Source organism: Porites lutea, chromosome 12 (genome assembly GCF_958299795.1).
Source record: "Porites lutea chromosome 12, jaPorLute2.1, whole genome shotgun sequence".
Classification (NCBI taxonomy): domain Eukaryota; kingdom Metazoa; phylum Cnidaria; class Anthozoa; order Scleractinia; family Poritidae; genus Porites; species Porites lutea.
Genome location: NC_133212.1, coordinates 24,083,250 through 24,106,555, shown reverse-complemented (window position 1 = coordinate 24,106,555; position 23,306 = coordinate 24,083,250). Strand labels below are relative to the sequence as shown.

The 23,306-nt window shown below is 38.2% G+C and overlaps 3 protein-coding genes and 1 pseudogene across 3 annotated transcripts; 3 read left to right on the top strand and 1 right to left on the bottom strand.

Moving 5' to 3' along the window:
• Positions 1-108: 108 nt before the first annotated feature.
• Positions 109-12,482, top strand: LOC140953924 (uncharacterized). The gene is made up of 10 exons (XM_073403300.1): positions 109-898; positions 5,508-5,552; positions 6,039-6,374; positions 7,497-8,227; positions 8,496-8,670; positions 9,051-9,361; positions 9,868-10,288; positions 10,525-10,745; positions 11,176-11,329; positions 11,977-12,482. The coding sequence occupies exons 1-10, from the start codon at positions 109-111 to the stop codon at positions 12,075-12,077; spliced, it is 3,285 nt and encodes a 1,094-aa protein (XP_073259401.1). The 3' UTR covers positions 12,078-12,482.
• A 1,311-nt stretch (positions 12,483-13,793) lies between these two features.
• On the top strand, positions 13,794-16,510 carry LOC140953923 (tyrosine-protein kinase Fes/Fps-like). Its single transcript, XM_073403299.1, has 4 exons — positions 13,794-14,154; positions 14,679-14,788; positions 15,202-15,355; positions 16,286-16,510. The coding sequence occupies exons 1-4, from the start codon at positions 13,966-13,968 to the stop codon at positions 16,508-16,510; spliced, it is 678 nt and encodes a 225-aa protein (XP_073259400.1). The 5' UTR covers positions 13,794-13,965.
• A 269-nt stretch (positions 16,511-16,779) lies between these two features.
• Positions 16,780-18,860, top strand: LOC140954099 (uncharacterized). The gene is made up of 2 exons (XM_073403501.1): positions 16,780-16,924; positions 17,409-18,860. Exons 1-2 carry the CDS (start codon positions 16,791-16,793, stop codon positions 18,235-18,237), a joined length of 963 nt encoding a protein of 320 aa, XP_073259602.1. The 5' UTR covers positions 16,780-16,790; the 3' UTR covers positions 18,238-18,860.
• Positions 18,861-19,250: 390 nt separating this feature from the next.
• On the bottom strand, positions 19,251-21,367 carry LOC140953922 (N-sulphoglucosamine sulphohydrolase-like; annotated as a pseudogene).
• Between the last annotated feature and the right edge of the window lie 1,939 nt (positions 21,368-23,306).

Sequence of the window (23,306 nt, the reverse complement as noted above, 5' to 3'; positions counted from 1 at the left end):
TCATTAAGAAAAATTAATGTCCATTGTACGTCGAGTCGTTGGTAAGTTTAAAAGGAAATGAACCTCTCGTCTTTTAAACAGCTTATTATTCAACCAGTTTTCTCAGTTATGGACTGTACGAACTCGTTAAAGTGTTTGCTTACACCTTACAAACCTACAGCAGAGTTGACCATGAAACGGGCTTCAGATAAGTTAACGATGAAGGCCATCAAAAGAACGAAAAATACCTACGAAAAACCTTATGAAAAAGGAAGAGACAAAGCTGATAGAAAGAGGGGGAAACCGCCGTATTCTTATATTTCCTTGATAGTTCTGGCCATTTTGGAGTCGCCTAATCGACGCCAAACGTTACGCGGCATTATCGAGTATATCCAAAAACGGTTTGCATATTATGGTGTCAATTGTCCCGCAAAAGGATGGAAAAACTCGATCCGTCACAACCTTTCATTAAACGACTGTTTTGAGAAGACCTACCGAGATCCAAACAACCCCAGTAACGGACATTATTGGTGTCTTCATCCTCGCAGCGCGCACATGTTTGAAGGAGGCAGTTTTATGAGAAGAAAGAAGCGTTTCAGAAAGGACTCCGATAGATTGAAAGAAAGTGTTCCTACACCACATTGTGACGCACCCAATACCTTGACTTATGACTTCAATTTGACGCCGTTTCGTGACGTCAGCGTGACGTCATTTCAAAGCCTCAGTATGACGTCATCAGAGAGAAAAGAAGGAACCAAATGCAGCGTTCTACCTGCTCACCAAGCTGCATACCCAGTATCACCATGGTGGATTCCTGCGGAAAGCTTCAAAGAAGAGGACTTGTCGTTCAAGGATAGTTTGAGCAACGTGTTGCTTCCACCATCTTCCAACAACTCCATCTGCCTCGTTTGTGCTGGGTGTACGTGTTTTTATTGATTTTTTTTTCCAATACCGCCGTCTAGATCGGTTTTAATACAAGCCGGACCTTTTATTTACGTGGAACTTTATGGCTTAAAACGGAGATCCCAAAGAATTTTTTTCTTCTCCTTCGCAATTCCATTTACATTGTAAATCTAAATATGTAAACTGGATGAAAATAAACAAACAAAGAAAATGAGCATGAACGAATTACTGGAGTTTGTCTTGTGACTATTTTCTAGTTTTGCCTTAAATGAAAGGAGAAGCAGTTGAAAGCTTTTGTGTGTAGCAAATGCAGAGAGAGTTGTAAACCAAGGATTGACTTTTCAGCTACCATCGGTACTGCGTTACAACGATGAAAAAAGTGCACCCATTGTCTAGTGAGACAGAAAGAGCTATTAGCTACCACATTAAATAGAAAAAAGGGCCTCTAGCTGACCCCAGCTGTACTTATCCATGCCCAGGTGGACGAAGTAACGACTGTCTTTGAATATTTTATTGTATTCCATCTCAGCTCCGTTTTCGCCTCGTCACGTTTCATATCATGTTTTTGTAACGTTTTTTTGTACAGTTTGTTGTGAAATCCATAAAATGAGTTCCATTGATAAAATTTACTACGAAGCTGTGCAGGAATTACTTCCAGCTTATTGTGTCAAAGCTTTACTTACATAAGGGGGTTCCCGGTTTGGAGAAAAAAAAATACAACTCATGAAGTCAAATATGTGACCTCTTGATCAGTTTTTATTCTCTTTTTAAGTAGGGTAGCCATTATTCTATCCGCTTCGTAAAGAATGGATTGTTAAATTGACACTTCTACGAGACTGACAGTTTTAAAATCAGACCTATTTGGCTGGAAAAAGGCTAAGAAATATCTCCGTAATATCTCGGTAGTTTCGTTTTCTTTCTATGATAGTCTTAAATTAAACTATTTCTACATTTTCTTGTAAGATGGATGGCGTATCATTTTTCCTTGCCTGCAAACCCAGGCCCGTAGCAGGCATAACATATGACTGAAGGAGGGGGGGGGGGGGGCTGAGCGAGTGACCCACATTAACTCCCCGCGCCCGTTTCGGTCCCTTGGTTAAAGCATACTTCTTGGTACATGTCAGATCACTACATTTGTCTACAATACCTTTTGTTCTTGTCTCTAATTTTCCGTTTGTGTTGACTTTGACGAAATAGAGAACTTGTTTGAGATATCGTTCACAGAAAATTTGCCAAACAATTGCTTTCGGTTTTCTTTCTCCCCGACGAAGTCATTAGCTACGTCTGCAAGGGTCAGAGAATCTGTTCTGTCAAGAGAGAGAATGAGAATGAGCTCATTCTCTCTTGGTTATGTCCTTGTGAACATACAACGTCATGAGGTGGTTTAGGTGGGATTGTCATTGGTGCATTTCGATCCATTTTGCTTCTGAATAATTTGATGCTTAATAAGCAGATTTTAAAGCTGCTGGTTCTTTTTGGCAGAGAAAAAATACGATTTCGTTCATTTACACAATTCCAATTTGCACAGAAGAACAACAGTACATAATCTTACTATGATCGACAATACTTTGAAACTTTAGCTTCCATTGACAGCTGTCCATTTTAGTAGAAAAATTCCACTTTTGTAGCAGAATTTAACTCAATTCTGAAAATTTCTAAGGGGGGGGGGGGGGGGCTCAAGCCCCCCTGCCCCTCCCCCTGCTTCGGGCCTGAAACCTCAGACGTATTTCCGGTCGTCGCTTCTCTCCCTCCAGAAGCTAAAGCCAAAAATACCGGATGCTCTCGCAGGCTACATTTTTCCTGGACTCGGGCAAAGTTTATCGGCAGTTTAGAATTACACACTCGATATTTGTTGAATTTAAACGGTAAAAATGAGAACGTAAGTTGACACAGTTTCCTTCAAAACTTGAGTAACCACAATCAAAAGTTTGAATTCACTCCTTTTTCATTTTTCTCTTCATCCTTTTCCCCTCTATACGAGAATTTGCTTTTGGCGAAGCCGGACGCTTTCTTAAAGTGACGATAGACGTGAATGAATAAGCAGCTCGGAGCAAGAACGCCGATTTGGTCCGAATCCGGGGAGTGTTTGTCGAGCTTTGTCACAGCTAACTTTTAATAGAACAAAGAACTGTGCGTCCAATGTCTAAGATCTGTTTGAAATTTCAATTAACAAAAATATTTTAACATAACGTCTAAGAACCGGGGCGGGAAATATCCCACTTTTGTTCCTGTCTGATCTTTGCTAACAAATTAGGTAGCTAGTATGACGTAAATGAGCAACCAACTGAAAAAGTTTTGGTAGAAGCCCGGGGGTAGAAGCAAATTTGCCAGTTGCGTACTGTGGATTTTTTTTTCTAGAAGCTTCGCCAAGGGCTGGTTTAATTCTCAACGTATTTCATTAATGATCCTTTCACCTTCCAGTATATAAGTGTCCAGTTCAATTTATACACATGTACAATGTGAATAAGTACAAGAAAGATTGATAGTTTAGTGCGTATTCGGCGATTATTCGTTGTGGATACTCTCTCCTCCGCAGTGGCCTTGTGTCAGTTCATGCAGTTCAGCTGTCGATTCAGAAATATCGATGTCCACTGTCTTTATTTTATTTAGAATATAAATAAATAAATAAATAATAAATAAATAAATAATTGGCATGCTTTATCTAACTACTGTTTAAGTACAAAGACGTCTCCATCATTTTTGATAAGCTTACATAAACGCATATAATTCGATGATTCGTTTCGTTGCCACTGCTAATTAGTACCATTGGAGTTAATTTATCTCGGTAAACAATGATTTACATATTTGACATTGTATTCGGTAACAGTGATGATAAGGCAATAAGGAAGGTTATTTATATCCACGAATCTAATCCAGACCTTGAGTAATACTATTGTAGTCTTCTTAAGCTTAGTTTGTTTGCGTGTGAAATGTCGGCTCTAAAAACATCTCCAATATAAATGGAGATGTACCTTAAATGAGAAAATCATTTCAGTTTTTTAATTGAAAATATATAGTCTAGCACTGTCCTCACTGAGCCATCAAACTCTGTTTCTCAATGTTCATTTCCTCATGACGTGAATTCCTAAAAAGACCGAGTCGGGTATTACCCGACACTCACTGCCCTCAAAAGGAGGGAGGAATTCGATTTCCCTTTAGTAGCATTATGCTGGACGGCTGAGCTTTCCTCGGCTCGCCCAATTTAATTTTTATACGAGGTCTTACAACCTGTTGATATGGCTTCAGATGAATACGGTTAGCAAACTAAGTAATTTGTTATAATTTATGTTGTGCAATCGTATTTGTTAGGGCGATGCTTTTGCATTCTGTGAACATATTTGTTGGTCAGGAATAGTGAAGTACTTTGTTTGCAATCGAAGTGGTTTAATTGAGTCGTTTCTTTAAATATAGGAACCAAACGTTCGAAAGAGAAACCTCACCAGATTCTTTTCGGTTCAGCAACTATTCCTTTCGTGTTATTTTTAAACAGTTGCTAAAATAGATTGTCTCACATTATTCCGAACAACATAGTCAAGAGAACAAAGCAGATTTATTTAAATCATTGTTAAATTGTTCAAGCTCTGTAGTGTACGGATTCTTAACTAGTTCCTGTTTATTGGTATCCATGCAGACCATCTTCCATTGCATTGTGGTTCTTTAATTGAGATTTTCTCTCCGGCTGTCTTTAAACCTTTAGTTGCTGCTACAACATGTCTTTACCATTAAAAACGAAAGTTTGACAATGCAAAATTACAAATCATTATTGGATAGGGATAAAATCCGGGGTCAGTAATGACGTATGGCTTCTTTGTTGAGGCAAGACCTTTGCCAAACTTAAATAACTAAGACTTGACGTAATATTTCTTGCTTCTATTTTTTTTATTATATGATCCAGGCCCGCTGTAATTGGCCACAGCTGTTGCGGTGTGTTTGTATATTTGTTGGTTTGTTGTTGTTTTTTTTTTTGGCGAAGCTAATAAAGTAAAATAAAAATAAAATAATTAACTATTCTAACTCCAGTCACTGCTGCTTTTCACTTTCGTAAAGAATCAATATATTTACACAGTATATGTAACGCAAATTATCTGATTGACGCCCCTACTCAAATAAGCACCTCTTGTCTAATATTAATTAAAACGCTTTTAAGTTTGTATTAGACGCCCCTCTTTAATAAACGCCTTAATCCTCCGACTGAAAGAAGTGGAACCCAGTACCCAAACGCGTTCAATTGATTGTTTTACAAAGTGTAACGACTCTTTACCAGTATTTATTATTTATTTATTTCATTTTGACACATTTTAATCCCGGGGGGGGGGGGCATGGCTTTCGCTAAAATAATTAGGGCCGCACGCCCCATCAAATTGAAAAATAATTAATTTAATACGCGGAAACAATACTGACAACGAATAAGGTACACGTATTTGCGAGATATCAGACTCCTTTACGTTTATTAATACTGCAATTTCTTGTCGCGTGTTAATCCAAACCACCCTATATTATCATCCTTAATAGCTTTACTTGTCTTACTTGCACTGAGCGCAAAAACCTTGGCCCCTTTTGTTTTGGTTATCTGATGTTGTCATTAATAGCTAATTTGTTATTGTTTTTGTTACTCTTCTTTAAAGGTTCGACTGACACACTGACTTCAACAACTTCCTCGGAGGCCTCTGGTGAGTACAATCTCGTTCGCCTTATCCAACCGTACTAAATGGCACAATTTATACTCTTACAAAGTGCGGCTTATCAGAGCCCAACGCGCTTTTCAACCGTAAAGATTTTCAACACAACAACTTTGTTCAAGAATGCGGCGCTTTTTCTGAACTTCCAAGAACGGTTATTAGGTAGGACTGCTCAATTGAGCATAATACTAATAAAAATTTAGGAACAGGAAGCAATCAACAAAAGAATGAGTGGAAATGTGTTTATACCGGTCAGGACCTCTCGCCGCGGTTGTCAGGTGCTTTAACCACTTTTCTTTGTGCCGGTCTTGTCATTGCAAGGCCTGAATCGTTGGCGTAGCTTCAGGAGGTCTGACCCAGTAATCATGTCGTTGAACAGATTAAATTATTAATTATTATATAGTACATATTTAAAATCCACTGGAGTGAAAATGTTCACAAATATTGCTGAAAATTTTGTTTTCTATTCTGCTGTAGAGAATTATACACCCAAGACTAAGGTGGTCAGGCGGAAAAAGGTCATCAATAATCTTAATGTTTCTAACGTCAGCGGCTATTTTGCTTATGGTTCTCGTTCAGCAAAAATTCAAGTTCCTGGAGGTGAAAACAGTGCTAACGCAACATCGCCGCAGACAGAAACTTTAACCGGTGTAGGAGATGCAGCATATGACAGAGAGCAGCAAGAAACAGAGTATGAGAGAGAGCAAATCCATGGGTCCTACTGCGTCTATAGGCGCCATTCGGAGCCTTTGTTTCAGGATGAAAAGGCACCGTGGAAAGCTCGAGCCAGGAAAGGCATCGTCACTAACAAAAGTAATTTGACATATTTTGCATTTTATTATATAGACACGAGTGTTTTACTAGAGAATATACCACTCGTAAAATTCATAAAAACTACATCCGAGACCCAGATCCATAATCTCACACGTGAGTTTATCGATGACGCAATTTCGGTAATTTCCCTCTATTATTTTGTCGATCTCTTTTTTTCTTTATAATAAAAAAAACATTACACGGCGGCTTGAAGATATGAATTTTATTTTCTCGTGCAAAAACAATATTTTACTCACTCGCTGCGCTCGTTCGTAAAATATTGTTTTGTCACTCGAAAATGTAATGTATTCTCCAGAGTATAATCACGGTGTAAAGGCAAAGCTTATACTCTGGAAACCTGCCGTGAAAAAAAAATGTTCCTATTACAGCCCCTCTTCAATGCCCCGCTAGCGACAAAACCGTCCAGTCATAGCCGGGTTTCTTAGTTTATTACTTCGTTAATAGATAATGATTCCCTTGTTTTTTAATGACCACCTTTTGGAGTCCCAGTTGTTATCTTCTACGCAATTTTGTATCGTTGATAACATCAGAGAATAAGGCCTTGTGAGGTTAATAGTCAAAATTAAATCATCAGTCGAAAAAGTTTAACTCAAATTTTAAAGCGAGCTGAATTTACTGCCATTATTTCTTCAGAATTTCTACAGTTGATCATTATTTATTAATGACAATATACTAACATGGCCTAGGATCCATAAGGCTACTTTTTAAATCATTATCCTCTTTCTCTTTTCTTCTCGTTCGCCTGTTGTTTTTACACTTTGTGTCTGTTCCTATTTTTCGATTATACGTTTAACCATAGTTATTAGAGGAGACTGGTTATGAAAAGCGGCAAACATCAATGATAAAAACAACAGTGCTACAGTTTATGTTGGAAGCACCCTGAAAGTGCACAATCCTTTGTTTTCTGTTGGCAAATTGTTACGGAATAAATTAATGCAACGTTTTTATTGGTCAATACAATCAAAATGATAGTAATTCTTTTGAACGTTGTGCACTTTCAGGTCCACAAAAACATATAACAAAGGATTCTGACGGGTTTCATAACCATTCCACTCAATTAACTATGGTTTAACATAACGTGGATGTGTATCATTCTTACAGGAGACGAGGAATTCGAGTGGTCAATCGAATCGTTCTTTCAAGATCTAGATGTGTTCATCCAAGAGATGGACAAGACTGGTGACATTGTCATGAAACAAAGAGAAAGCTTTATTCTGCAAAAGATTCTTCCGCATCTTGAAACATCCTGGGATAAAAGTGTTTCCAGTAAAGGAGAAGTTTACAAGAATCTGGCAAAAATTAGCCGCAGCGCAAACAGCGGGATTGTCGTTAGAAACTGTCTAAATCTCCTCCTTCACCTGATCTGCAGAGACAATTTTGAGAGGGGCGCAGAAAGCTTGTTGGTTGTAGAAAAAGTAATGAGGTCTTCGATTTTCTCACAAAATGAGATGTTTCAAAACGACGAACATGGGGAACAAAACCTCAAACTTTTCGTGTATAGCCGTATTTTGTCCTTGCTTTTGTTGCAGCAAGAAAGGGCAGTTACCTTGCCAATCGATGATCTGAAAAAGGTTCAAGAGGTTATAAAGCAACGGCGCAAAGAGGTTAAAAAGAAGGATCGATTTCGCTACTCATTGGAAATAATTATTGATACAATTTCGTATCTCTTAAAACAACACGACAATACAATAACAGGTACAATAGTAAGGGGCTTAGAAGAATGCCAACAATTCTGTAAAAGTTCAAACATGGAATCAAGGAATTTGGAGATCCTTCAAAAACTTGGACGTGGCGTGGACCTGCACTACATCTTAATTCATCTCTATGGAAAGGTTTGTGAGTTATTTTATATAAAGTAAGTCGAGAAAAAACTTAAACTTCAATAAAAACTGAATAGAGTAACTTCACTCTTTCTTGCAAGATGCAAGAAACTAGAAGTGCTTTCGGCTACGTTTCTAGTATGTTAGTTTTGAAAACGTACGTTTAGTCAAGCTTTCCAAGCTTTCTGCGTGCACTGATCCATTATTCTATATTTGCAAGCCCAGCGTCAATTAAACCACAAAAAAATGGCCCTTACATAGTACGGTCTATTTCTTTTAGGTGCACAGCGAGCGTCCTGTCCCACAATTGGAGACCGAAAGACTAGCTATGAAGCTCATAAGATTGATTGTTGAAGCTTACTTTAATAGAGATGGTGGAGCCCAAGAGCGGTGGAAGTTTTGCTTGCTAGCGTCGTCAATCCTTGCAGATATCACTCAAAACAACGTTACGAAAGGTAAACTCTTGACATTAAAGTTGTTTACTGCAGATGAATATTTATGAAGGAATTATGTGTGCGAATCTCGTCATACGAATTTCCAAACAATATTTGTTTGACATTTTATCAAGTTACTGTGAGTGTTATCATCTCAGCCAATATATCAGGATTTAATTGAACGGCTACAGAAACTGCTCACTTGTCCGGTTTTAAATAAACTTTTTCTTAATCACGATGTCACGAGTTAAGAACGGGGGGCGGGGGGGAGGAATAGGCACGAATCAACGAGGAAATGTACTGACTAGTATCAATCCTTCTTTGCGAGCAACGATACTAGAATGTAAGAAGCTCAATAATTTTTGTTTTTGTCGTTGTTTTGTTATTTTATGTTTGGGAAGAATTAAGAACAGAAGCTGGTGGCTGTCTAGCAAACATCCTTAGGAATGAAAAAGTGCAGAAAAGACCTGAATGCAGATTGTTAGTGGAGCAGATGTGTTCAGAGGTCCTTTTCTGCCCTGACAACGAAACTAGAACTTTTCTGCTTCACTTTTCCAACAAGAACAAAAATTTAGAGGACTCTCTTCCGGCAGACCAGCAGACAAAACAGTTATGCTTGGCTTATAGAACGCAGAGGTTGGAGATAAACGCAACTACTATCAGCCAAAAAACGGATTCTTTTGTCAACCATGGCGAGTTCCAGGGAAAAAAGGTACGGACTTAAGATAATACCTAGTACATACTACGAAGTAGTCACCTTCATTGTTGACAGCAACTGATTTGCAAATCAATTTATGTTCACGAATAAAAGATCCACCTGGTCCGGACAAATAGGTCGATGTGCCAGTCATTACTTATCTGTGTATATTGTATATAGCAAATCTATTGGGACATTGCAAGACAAGCTAAAAAAGACGTGTAACTCACCATGAAATAAACATGTGTTGCAAAACTTTAAGATCGTTGGAAAAAGTAAAACTTGCGTGCTACATTGTGCAAGGGTTTCCGTGTGACACAATTGTTGGGAGGCATTCTTACTTCATGGTGTGCAGCTGCCATGGCGAAAAATCTGATAGAGAACGCCGATTTGCAGAACGAAGCAATGCTTAATGTACCCGAATAAACGTTTATGGTTAATCTCAGCCGTTCAAGTTTAAAGTACAGGGACTAGTCCATAGGGATTTTGCAATTTTTTAAGTATATTATATTTTGCTGTAGGTAGCCATCAAAATCCTGAATGTAAAAAAGAAGCATCTTTTGGAAGATAATCCTGAATTTAAGGCCAGAGAGCGACTTATCCAAGAAGCCTACAACATGAGGCGACTAAATGCATCTAAGCACTCAAACTTCCCTGTTCTACTTGCCTACGACACTCAAAGTTTGCCCTACCATGTAATCACCGAATTTGAAAGATTTGGAAACTTGTTGGAGTTTGTTCAAAACTCAAGGGAAGACCACCGATTAACGCTTCGATCAAACCAGCTTCTTTTGATGCTGAAGGGCATAACGAATGCCTTATTACACCTGGAAAAATTGGGATTCGTTCATCGTGCCGTCATGGCTGAAAATGTTCTCGTTGGGGACAACTGTGTCTGCAAATTAAGTGGTCTACATGCCATGAAAAAGCTTACTGGCTTAGGTAAACTTAATGAACTTTGAAATTAACTGTTTTGTTCCAACGAGTAAGTATTTGCTTAGACAGCAAATACTTGCATACTCGGTTATAACACTCTGAAATTCATATTGTCCAAAAAAATATTTATAACTTGAAAAACCTTTATAACGAGCAGGACTCTTCTAAAGTGATTTCTGCTGCCAACCCTGACACCTGTTCCATCAACAGTGACCAAACTTTTATCTGTTAACTCTTCATAGATACTTTGGACGGTTATTGCTCAGCCGATCTTCCTGACTTTATAAGCTTATTCAACGACGATGATCTCCCAATTAGGTGGAAAGCGCCTGAATGCTTAACTGTTGGTCGCTACTCCACCGCCTCTGATATTTGGGCCTTCGGAGTGCTTACGTACGAGGTGCTAACATTTGGGTGCACCCCATTCAGAAACTTATCAACAGATGAGGACGTTCGTAATCGCGTAAGTCAGTTACATATAGAATTGAAATTTCTATATCTCTTCTTTGCTCATGTTTGCGGGAAAAAAAACTGGCCAAATGAAAATCTTCGAAGTATTGTCAAGAGATAGTAACTGCTCATATTTGACGCCCGAACTTTGCCTTAAGTTACACTGATTTCATTACTCTGGGGAGACTCTCAAGTTAGTTCCAGGCGTCTTGAATTTAAGGAGATCGCCGCCTTACATCTACTCAATTTGTACGATCATCTGACTATTTAGTGTAACGAACATTTTTTTTCAAAAGTTAGACTGTAGTAGATGCGACCAGCTATGAATGGACGCATTAACGGGATGGCAGTGTACCTTGTTTTGGAAAGGGATACGAAATAATAGAAACTTTCACGTGATGTGTTGCTTTAATGGAGTAATCTTCAGTTGTTTTTCTTATAAGGTTGTTGAGTTTCAAGAAATCGTGCAAAAAGAAGAGTGTTTCCAAGATAAAGAATTTGAGCTGATAAAAAAGTGTTGTGAATGGCAGATAATCAAGCGTCTCAATTTATCTGACGTGAGAGAAAGGCTCGAGGAAATGAACCATCTTTATACTGGTACAATACGTGCTCTGTTCTGTTTTTATATAATATATATGTATATATATTTATCTTTGTATTTGCTTTTTGTTTTTTGTTTCAGGAGCCTATATTCATTTGTGTTTGTTTCTGCTCTTCTTTCAATGCTATTAGTCTGATTTAAACCACCCAGAAATAAAGGAATATCTCGCTATGTTGGTTTATTCGGCCCAAGCTGTCAGTAACGAAGCTTCATATTTTGTTAAATGTTTTAGGGCGAAGATAACTTGAAAAACTTTCAGGACGCATCTTAATCTTAATTATTATGATGTTATTAGTAGTAGTAGCAGTAGCAATAGCAGTAGCAGTAGCAGTAGGAGTAGCAGTAGGAGGAGTAGGAGGAGTAGTAGCAGTAGCAGTGGCAGTAGCAGCAGCAGCAGCAGTAGTAGTAGTAGTAGTATTGCTCCCTGGTCTAAATCTCCTACACTTTCCTTGCTGACCCCAAAAGGGCACTTATTATTATTATTATTATTATTATTATTATTATTATTATTATTATTATTATTATTATTAGTCATGGGATGAACAGAGAGAGTTAAAAAAGTCAAAAGAGTCAAAAACACCTTTCTCACACAGGCGTTTCTATTGTCGAATTAACCCTTTGCCACTAATATGCTGTCTCTTAGGAAATAGTGAGCCAAGGTCAGATCTACCGCCCCTAGGAATACAGCAAATTGTGCGTGAAAGCTCCGTGAGTAATTTACTTCCTTATCCATCCTTTACGTGATTTAAAAGGGCATCTGTTTTTTTTCCTGTGTTCTTTTCAGTTAGGCTCCAAGTTAATTAGTGTAACTGTTATTGTGTCATACCCTTGACAAAGATAGTCTTGGTTGATTGATTGACTTAGTGAGCACTATATATGTGACTGACTAACATTTCCATTAATCTTTATTTTCCCCTCATTATCTCTACTGGAAAAGGTTTCTGACTACGAGGAAATATACGATTCCATAACCGGTAAGCTTCCGATTGATGGTACTTGTCTTACACGAATTAATCATGTTTGAGCTAACGCTTTTTCCTTAATCAAGATAGAAACTCGGCTTTTCTGCACTTGCAATGTTAAACGTGAAAGTCAGGCAGGGTTTTTATGTATGATGCGTTCTTCCACTAGCTATTTTCTCACGTTATTTCTCGCCAAAAACTCGCTTGCTACTTGGCGAAGTGAGGTTGTAATCAGTGGTTATTGGTCTTATTGGCATTCAATACGCGCACCTAGCCTTGCCTCTAGTGCATTAGCCATTACTATCGCAGACAAGCTTACCAAGATTAAAAGTATCTGATTTAGAAACACGAAGTGTATTTACAGCAAACATGTAACTGCTTTTATTATTTTTGTTTTCTTTGAATGAATTTCATTATCTCGGTCAAACGTTTGAAAAGCTAAAGCTGCATGATCATCTAAAAAAATGAAAACGATTACAGCGTTAGGAATTGTTCTGCCCGCGCCTTATAGCTCTCCCGTTGTACTCAATACTGTATAAAATTGTGCTCTTACTTCTTTTCAGCAGTCTCCGAGGATTCCACAGATTACGATTCCTTGTCATTTGATGAATATGATGGTGGGTTTCCAAGAGTCAATTTCCGATAAATAAGATCTGAAAAACGCATTGGTCTTTAACACTCCACTAATGGAAAATTCAGTGGATAGAGAAAGTCATTGATTGATCTCCTTGTAAAATCCCCATGGTTTCTTCTCTCTTTCGGGCTCGTTTTCTTTTTTCTCTTCCTCGATCTGTTTACTGTTTTATAGATACGATTATCTCTACTGGACAGAGTCACTTCTTAACGGTCCGGCATTATCCTCTTCATTTTGCTATCCTATTTGCTGACAACGAATCTGTTTTCTTTTTTTTTCGTTTAGATACGTGTGACACTTTTGCAGCTGATCCAGTAAAGGAATATATTCAGGTATAAAATATTGAAATAATTAGTATTTTTACGAGTTGACGAGAAAACGAGTAAAAATACCTAACGTTTTTACATCTCTCAGAAAGGAAACGGATTTTGATTGGTCAGTTTAGGGATCGATTTGTATTTGATCATATTTCACTGTACGGAACGGTTAATTCAAAAGTTTGTTTTGGCCCCAAACAGTGGCAGAAAAATACTGCAAAGTTACTTGTTTATGTAGTTCTGGACTATGTTTTAAAACGAGTGTTTTTGAAGCTACTTTACAGTGTAAGCCATGATTTTGAGGTCGCTCCTGTTTAGCGCTCGATATTGATATATGATATGATATGACGCGTATGGATCATCAACTGCCGATTCCCTTGATTTCCTTGCAGTTTCTGAAACCCAGAGATATAATAAATATCTTATTGAGCTCGTTTTGAACCTCGACCATTACTTTTCGCTCGGAATTTCGGGGAAGCGCACGAGCTACAGATCATTATAGATCTTACAGTAGGTAACTCGAACTCGGTTGGTGAGAGGTATCTATTGTATTAAATTGTAAGCACTAACAACCCCTACACAACCAACAGTCCCTCTTTTACACAATCTAAACGAATTCATGTGTACAGGGTTGCAATAGACTGGTGCCTGAACACGTCGAGCATGTGGAAAAGCTTAGGAGTCTCAAACACGTCAATCTTGCACCAGTGTTGAAAGTTATGCGCCATGACTCACTGGAGTGCCCCATTTGTAACCTTAAGGAGTACGCTCTCGACAGACGATGTAATCTGGAGGACATGGTCATGTTCCTGTCCCAGGTGGCGTCTGCTCTTCATTATCTCCATGCTAACCACATTCTACATGGGGATCTACGAGCTGAACACGTGAACGTAATAGCACCAAACAAGGTACTTGCAACCGGTCATAAATTAGCAGTGCTTGCCATCTTTTTTTTCCTGAAAAGAGGGGCACAAACACACCAGATCGAGTTAATGATGACCAATGAGTCGACTCTGTGTGGCTAGTTCAATAACGTTTAATTAGGTCATGCGTTATTTTAGTCTCGCAATCATCTATGTCGCCTTTTTGGCTTTGATGCATTTAATTTGAGGATGTGAATTGCCAACAAACATTGTAGTTCAGACCTTGTCTTGTTTGAATGTTGCCCAATTTGTGGGTCTGGTTTTTAAATTTTAAAATGTTTGCTATGTCCTGTAGCTCCGACGTCCCTTTGTTCATTAACAGGAATGGCAAATTACAGTTTCAATTGGCATTTGTTAACTCCCAGCACCAGTCTGCTGTAGCTTAGAGGTAGAGCATCTAGACTAGCTCGTCTCCTTTGGTAAATCTTGCTGAAAAAAAAAATCAAGATCATGATGTTTTAATGTGCAATACATATTTGATGGCGTTCACATCATCGTCTTGATTTTAGGTACAAGTTGGACATCTTGATCGATCCAAGCATCTTTCTATGAATGCTTATGAAGCTACCAGCACAACGTGCGTAGTTGAGGCTACCCCGCCACCTGATTCCATTCGGTGGTAAGCAACCATGACTTTATGATCAGGGTGCCAAAATGAGCTAGTGTTTCTTGTCAAACGAATGAAAGGGTGTTTTATTCAAAACTGAGTTTTCCGACTGCGCGACTTGGAGGTTGGTTGATATCGAATGATTTATCTTTTTTTTTTTTCAACTTCTTTAGAAATTCATAATTCTTGTAAGGAGTCTATTAAATATGTTCTTGCCGCTCAATTTTATTCCTGGCTCAAATTCAGTATTTTCCTCGTATTAGGAATAACAAAAGGACCATTTGAAATGAAATTTCAGTCAAAGATAAAGTTGAATTACCACAAATGCAAGATATAGTGCCTGCGTACGTATCCATATGTATGTCATCGGGGTATGTCATTGCTTTACAATCTTTGTAAAAGCTTAAAAATGCATTTTTCTATAGGAGTGCACCAGAGGTGATTTCAGATGGACGCTTCACCCATGCAAGTGATGTATGGGCATTTGGCATATTGGCCTGGGAACTTTACGAATCCTTCAGAACTGGTCAGGAAAACAGAGAGCTTTCGGTTCCTTACCACAGTCTTGACAATAATGAGGTAAAAGTTAGCGTTCATGTATTTCTTTCATCCTTTCTATATATGGACTTGACAAGTTTAAAGCAAACTACTCGTTCCTCCACGGGCCTTTCTAATTTTTGTAAAATCTGTGGTGGCGTGGGAGAAGTAGAACGCGCTACTGGTAAAGAGACGAGCAAAGTTTTGTATTGTTCCTTTCTCGTTTATTGCAAGTTGATTCAATAGTTATGTTTGCGTACTGCGAATCAAACTGCGCAGTTTGTTTGCATACGGAGAAAGGTCTTAACCATCACTTAGTCTGACAAAGTCTGTAAAGATGAAGTATTGAGGCATGTCGGTGAGGAGAGAGCCATCATATCTGATATCAACAGAAGACAGAGAGTCTGGCTTGGTCATACCCACCACATGGTGATCTTGTCCCATCAACTATTTAGGGAAGAATAGTAGGAAAGAGACTACCTGGAAGACCTCGAGCGGGAATGCTAGACAGAGTAAAGAATGGCAGCCCTTACGTAGCAGTTAAGAGGCTCGCCTTAGATCGAGAACTATAAGAAAGGACCTGTCTGTGGGCAGAATACACACACACACACACCACAGACACACACACAAACACTACGAATAAGAGACAGCGGCTTGCTGCATTCTTTCCTAAAGATATATGTTGTATTCTTAGTTTAACTTAGTGTTGCTACTAACTTATTATCATTATAGAAAACTTACTGGAATTCTTTCAAAGCTTTAACACTGGTAATAGTCCTAAGGCTTCCAGTGTTATTAAGTGGTTCCATGACTGAGATACAAAGAGAAAACTTTCAAACAAACTTTTATATATACAAACTTTTTTGAATACCTTGAGATTCAACGTTTTAAGACAAACTCCTTTTTATGTTACTACGTTTGATGCGTGAGACTGTTTAATAGTAACCGTTTCTAATTGTTCTATAACATCAGATTCTCAATGATATGACAGACGAAGGACCAATGGAGCAACCAGAATTCTGCCCGGACTGGGTGTACATTTTGATGCATCAGTGTTGGGCGTTCGAGTCCGTACAGAGGCCACCTTTCCTCGCCATCTTTGATTGCCTTACGAGCAGGTACCTGAAAAATTACACGAGACAGCGGCTTGCTGCATTCTTTCCTAAAGATATATGTTGTATTCTTAGTTTAACTTAGTGTTGCTACTAACTTATTATCATTATAGAAAACTTACTGGAATTCTTTCAAAGCTTTAACACTGGTAATAGTCCTAAGGCTTCCAGTGTTATTAAGTGGTTCCATGACTGAGATACAAAGAGAAAACTTTCAAACAAACTTTTATATATACAAACTTTTTTGAATACCTTGAGATTCAACGTTTTAAGACAAACTCCTTTTTATGTTACTACGTTTGATGCGTGAGACTGTTTAATAGTAACCGTTTCTAATTGTTCTATAACATCAGATTCTCAATGATATGACAGACGAAGGACCAATGGAGCAACCAGAATTCTGCCCGGACTGGGTGTACATTTTGATGCATCAGTGTTGGGCGTTCGAGTCCGTACAGAGGCCACCTTTCCTCGCCATCTTTGATTGCCTTACGAGCAGGTACCTGAAAAATTACACTTTATTCACGCAAAAGCTGTTATTAGTGACTGAGCAAGTTAAAGAAGGGGATGTTCTTCTCATTAAGCTATTGTACGCCCCAGGCTAAGCTCCATGCAGATTAGCCAATTATCTAGACCTTGCATTCAAACGTTTTATGGACTGAAACAGTCGGAATTTTGACACTAAAAGTTTTTTTTTGACTAGATCTGCACATGTAATTGTTTTATCAGCTTAGTTCATACCAAGGTTATTTGCCTTTAAGAAACCAAGTTTTTACTAACTGGCATTTAGAGCGCCTGTCCTTCATCAAAGCAAATCGTACAGTAAAGCTATAAATCCGAAGCATAATTTGAAAGGCAAAAGAAACATACATGGCAACCTCGTTTCCAAGGTTCTCTCCTACCCGCCCTATAAGGCCCTATAGGGCGGGTAGGTGAGAACCCTGGGAACGAGGTTGCATACATGGCTTTTTCATTATTTAAAGGGAACCAATGAAGTCCTGGATGATGAAATGTTGGTTAAAAACGCACAGCGAAAGTGACTGGCCAGACTTAAACGTTTGTCAGACGGAAGATTCCTCCCATGTGTTGCCTGAAAAGTTCCACCCATCCCCAAAGAACATCGAAACGATGTGTTCAGACGAATATTTCGGCAAGCACACTTACAAATACGACAAAAAAGTTAACGAATACTTTGGGGAGGGTGAGAGCTTATACACATATGCAAGGTGTGACGTTGCAGCTAACTCTTCAGAAGATACATCGGGTTATTTATGTCCCAAAGAATCGTGTGTTGATGCTTTTAAGAGCAAGAAGCGTCCAGACGAGAGCAGAGAAGCGTTTCATTTTTCAAAAACAAAGCGTGTCACAGTATCCTCTAAATTAAGGAAAGCAGAAGACGACATCCCTGAGGACAGAAAATACGAAAACGTGCAACAAAACGGCAAGGCAATACCTCATTACGCCCCAGCTGAAGAAAACCGGGACTATCAAAATATGCCACTCAGTGTGGCACAAAACCACGTCGTACCATCTAACCTCGAGATAAACAAAGAGAAATGTGAAGAGTACGAATTTATTTGGGACACTCCAGAAAAATACGACCAGGAAGATAAAGAGAATAAGGATTGCCAAGCCACAACGGCCCTTGAAGACAGCCCTCCAACAATTCACAAAAGAAAGAGAAATGCACCATGTTTTAAAGCCAAGAGGCGGTTTAAATGGCGACCAGAACACAGGGAACATATTTACGAAAACACATTCGTAAATTACCCGCTTAGAACAAGAATAATAAATTTTCAAGACTCATTTTGATTTCTATATAGAGTAGTTTCAAAATCACTTTTTTTTTCATGGATTAACGTAATTCTTTAAATAAATAAGGAGGAGAAGAAACACTTTTAACCACGTGACTGTGCAGCTTAGGGCTTTTTGAAGGGGTTACTAGATTTCTTGGATTTATTATCATTTATTAACATGTTTGATGATCACATTCTCTTTATAATGTTTTCTTTTTATACTAGTTTTAAAATGTAGTTGTAAAACGCTCATAACGGTTAAATGGAGAGTGGACATGTAATGTATAATAAAACTGCCGGAAGAGAAAATAATGACAGAGATCTATCATGGCTACCCTCAACATTAAACGGCTCTTGCTTGAAAAAGACGACCGGACGGAGTACGCATGTATGTGTCAGCCTCAAATAAGGTGTATTTTAGATGTTTTAGTCTATGTGAAAATTCTTTATTTTTCAGTAATCGTGGTAACTAATCAATTATCATCATTATCTTTTATATTGTGTATTGTGTAAGCTTGAAACAGAACGTGAACAAATACTAATATCCTAATCTAAACTATAAACTACATTTTTATAGCTTTGATGTTCAGTACCTAGTTACAGCTTGGTGCAAGTTGTATTTGAAATGGAAATATATATATATATAACGATGATTACTCGTGAAACCTGAACTTCTGTGAAGTTATATATATATATTATATCTTTATATATATATAATATATATATATATATATATATATATATATATATATAAAAAAAAAAAAAAATATATCTTAATCACAAATGAAGACAGAAAACAGTTTCCTTTCAATCCACCTATATTTCGATCACATTCAGTGATCTTCTTCAGGGTGACTAACTAGCCGTTAACGTACAAAACTTTTAAATTGCTGAATTACGAAGGTAACGACATATATATATATATATATATATATATATATATATCACGATACAATATCAAGAGTTTCACGTTTTCTTATTAACAAAAATCACAAGATTAAGCCTCTCAGGGAAAACCTTTAGAAGGTAGGTTAATGGCACCAGTCAGGCAGAATTGTCCATTGAAATAAACAAGCTCCCCACTTTGACCCCCCCGGGAGAGCAGAGCCATGGGTCATCAGTATAGCGTTGTTATGTCAGCAACTCCTGACGCATCTCCTTCACTTCAGCCTGATAAGCTGGATTGTTATTAGGTTTTTCAGCTCTTTAGGGTCAGACTTGAGGTCATACAGCTCCCACTTCGCTCGGTAATAGTACTGTTTCAAGGTATGAATCCAGCCTGTCTCTGTACCATTCCTGGTCCGTTTCAAAATATCCCTGAATGTAAACGAGGTAAAAATATCAAGGGCAATGGGATAGGGCATCTTGTACCATAAGTTGTGAATCAGTTTGAGATTATTTTTCTGCATCACCCTCATTGGATAGTACATTGTGACTTCATGCAAATCGTGGCTGGCAAATACAGTGTCCCATCCAGAAACTGGTTCTTCTTTCAACACCGGAAGAACAGACTTCCCAGTCAGCTGTACATCATGTGTTCCAAATAATTTGTAAGAGGGATAATCGATGCTAAACCAATCTAAGATTATTTTCCGTAAGAAAGGTTTCATTCAGGACATCGAGCCAGTTAGTAATATACCGCAGTGCGCAGAGTTATCCATATTAGGTGTTACCTTCCAACAAAATTGTAAATACAGTAGTCACGTGCGCGCGAAGGTAATTAAGGCGAACAAGTCATTATTCGTATTAGGATCTTTACGTAAGGAAGGAATGTCCCAGGAGGAAGTAGATCACCTTTTTAACGCAATAGTTTTACCAAATTTTTCTTACGCTCTGCCGGTTTATGGTGCCTCAGATTCCGACCTTTCTGTAATACAGAATTTTTTAGACCGGTGTATGAAAAGAAAGTTTATGTCCAAGAATGTAAATATCAGGGATTTGCTAGAGAAGGCGGACAAGACACTCTACAAAAAAAGATCAAATGACCCCGAATGCCCGTTCTTCCAGTTTTTACCTAAGGAAAAGAACATGAGGTACAATCTTAGAAATACGTCAGTCTCTGTCCCTAGAATCTACACTGACAGGTTTAAGAACGTTTTTAGTAACAGAATAATTTTTAGATATGATATGTAAATAGTTTTTTGAGTTTATATTGTAACTTAGGATATGTGATTTTATCTTAAGAAATAAAGATTATTATTATTATTATTATTATTATTATTATTAAGATGGTTGGCACTATATCCAAAAGGCTCACTGATGCATCGCTAATTTGACCCCAGCGTTTAGTGACGTACGGGGATGATAACAGGTAGGGCTCAGCCATGCCTAATGGTTGAAAAGAAAAAGCCCCACTCGTTTATTGAACAGCTAGATAAAGGGAACCCTTTTTGTGAGATTACAATAACTAGAACCATTTTAGAAAGCCAGTTGTGCTACAAACAAACTTTGCCACCAAATTCAGTCGGCCGGGTAGCGATGAATTTTTAATAACATGATTAATTTAAAAAAATTACAATTCTGAATTACGCCCTGCACCAACCATAATCAAACCTCGGCTAAAGAGAGAACACGTGCGATGGAAAAGAAAAGTTTGCTGTCATTTATGTACCTGGATTATACAGATTGGTCTTGGCGCCAGGAAACGGGATACCATTATTAGAACTGAATATCACGAGCGTATTTTCCTCAAATCCCGCTTGCCGAAGTTCATCTAAAATTATTTCTTTTCTGGCAGCCGGAGTGTCTGGTATAAAGTATGGGCTTCCAGTCTGGTATCACACCCATGCCTGGCTCACCATTTCCAAATTTCTCACAGAACTCCCCTGCAACAAAAAGGACGTAGTAAAGTTCATCAGTACCGGTTTTGTTTCTGGTGTGCAAACAACACGGTGAACAAATTTAGTTATTCTTTTGACTTCTCAAAGCCTCGTTTTAAAGTGGAACACTTTTCTTTTCGATGCTGGAGATGCAATTAGAGTAATGGAATTAGAGTATCAGAGTTCGAAGGGTTTATAAGTTTAAAAGGAAATGAACCTCTCGTCTTTTAAACCGCTTATTATTCAACCAGTTTTCTCAGTTATGAACTGTACGAGCTCGTTAGAGTGTTTGCCTACACCTTAAAAACCTACAGCAGAGTTGACCATGAAACAGTCTTCAGATAAGTTAACGATGAAAGCCATCAAAAGAGCGAAAAATACCCACGAAAAACGTTATGAAAAAGGAAGAGACGAAGCTGATAGAAAGAGGGGGAAACCGCCGTATTCTTATATTTCGTTGATAGTTCTGGCCATTTTGGAGTCGCCTAATCGACGTCAAACGTTACGCGGCATTATCGAGTATATCCAAAAACGGTTTCCGGCATATGATGGTGACAATTGCCCCGCAAAAGGATGGAAAAACTCGATCCGTCACAACCTTTCATTAAACGACTGTTTTGAGAAGACCTACCGAGATCCAAACAACCCCAGTAACGGACATTATTGGTGTCTTCATCCCCGCAGCGAGCACATGTTTGAAGGAGGCAGTTTTATGAGACGAAAGAAGCGTTTCAGAAAGGACTCCGATCGATTTAAAGAAAGTGTTCCGACACCACATTGTGATGCACCCAATACCTTGACTTATGACATAAATTTGACGCCCCTTCGTGACGTCAGCGTGATGTCATTTCAGAACCTTGGTATGACGTCATCAGAGAGAAAAGAAGGAAGCAAATGCAGCGTTCTACCTGCTCACCAAGCTGCATACCCAGTACCACCATGGTGGATTCCTGCGGAAAGCTTCAAAGAAGAGGACTTGTCGTTCAACGATAGTTTCAACACCTTGTTGCCTCCTTCATCTTCTAACAGCTCCGTCTGTCTCGTTTGTGTTGGATGTACATGTTGTTATTGATTCTCTTTCTTTTGTACGTTACCGTCTAGATCGGCTTTAACAAACGCCAAACCTTTTATTTACGGGGTAGTTTATTAAGGGCTATTCTTCGCCGAAGGAAATCCAACACCTCAATGACCAATAAAAGATCTCCATATAACTTTATATTTTCTTTTGAAAGGACGTTTGTTTTATTTTGTCAGCTTGTTTTACTAAATCTTTCTTTATCAGTCTGAAGAGCCTTAACACTGTTAAATCACTGCATGCACAAAGAGCTTTCGTAAGCATAGACTATTATGCCGTTGTGATATCTCCATTGATCTCATCTGCTCATTTATTTTTTTTCGCTCAGGCGTTTAACCTGTTTCACGGACCTATTTTAATCAAACGAATACTACTAACAAATACGATGGTCAGTGAACTAAGAATCAAAGGAAAACCTTTAAATTATCTTCTTTATACTGCCTAAATGTGTATTTATTTTTCAATTTTAAGCAGGATTCGAATGTAATCGTAACCCTAACCACATGTTTCCCTAAGAGCCAAGAGAAATTATTAGCTGTACTAGTTCAAATATTTAGCAAGTGAAAATACATGTAGAGGATTTTGTGTATGGTTAAAAGCACTAAGCAGTGACTTAGCAAATTGACCTAAAATATACATATGTTAACTGCAACATAACGTCCTCATAACAATTAAAGTACGTCATCCTTTAAAAAAGTGTAAGAAGCTTCCAGGTTAATGTGAAAGGGCACAATGAAATACCGGACTATAACTCAAAAGTTTATTCTCCGGACCCCGAGGAGAAGGTAACCAATTTGTGCTATGCCGGTAACAACAATGCCCCGTTGCCGTGATTTCTGATGGCATGCATGGAAGACTATATTATGATCACATTGACTAAATTTTTCAAAGATGAATAAAAGCATCTCATACTGTTAATTTATAAGGGACTTTTCCCGTAGGGACTTAAAGGGAAGTTAAATGACCTCTTAAATGACCTGGCCTATTCGACACACAAAAGAAATCGCTTCAAAACCACTCTGCTAACGTTTGTACACTCTCATCAGAAAGCATGTGTAAAAACGATTAAATAGTCGTTTCATAATTAGTATTGGTCTTGAAAATTTGAAGGATGAAAAAGTGACGAACTTTGTTTGTAACTGAAGTGGTCATGGTTAACATGGTTAAGTGCTCGTAGTGTCGGGATTCTGG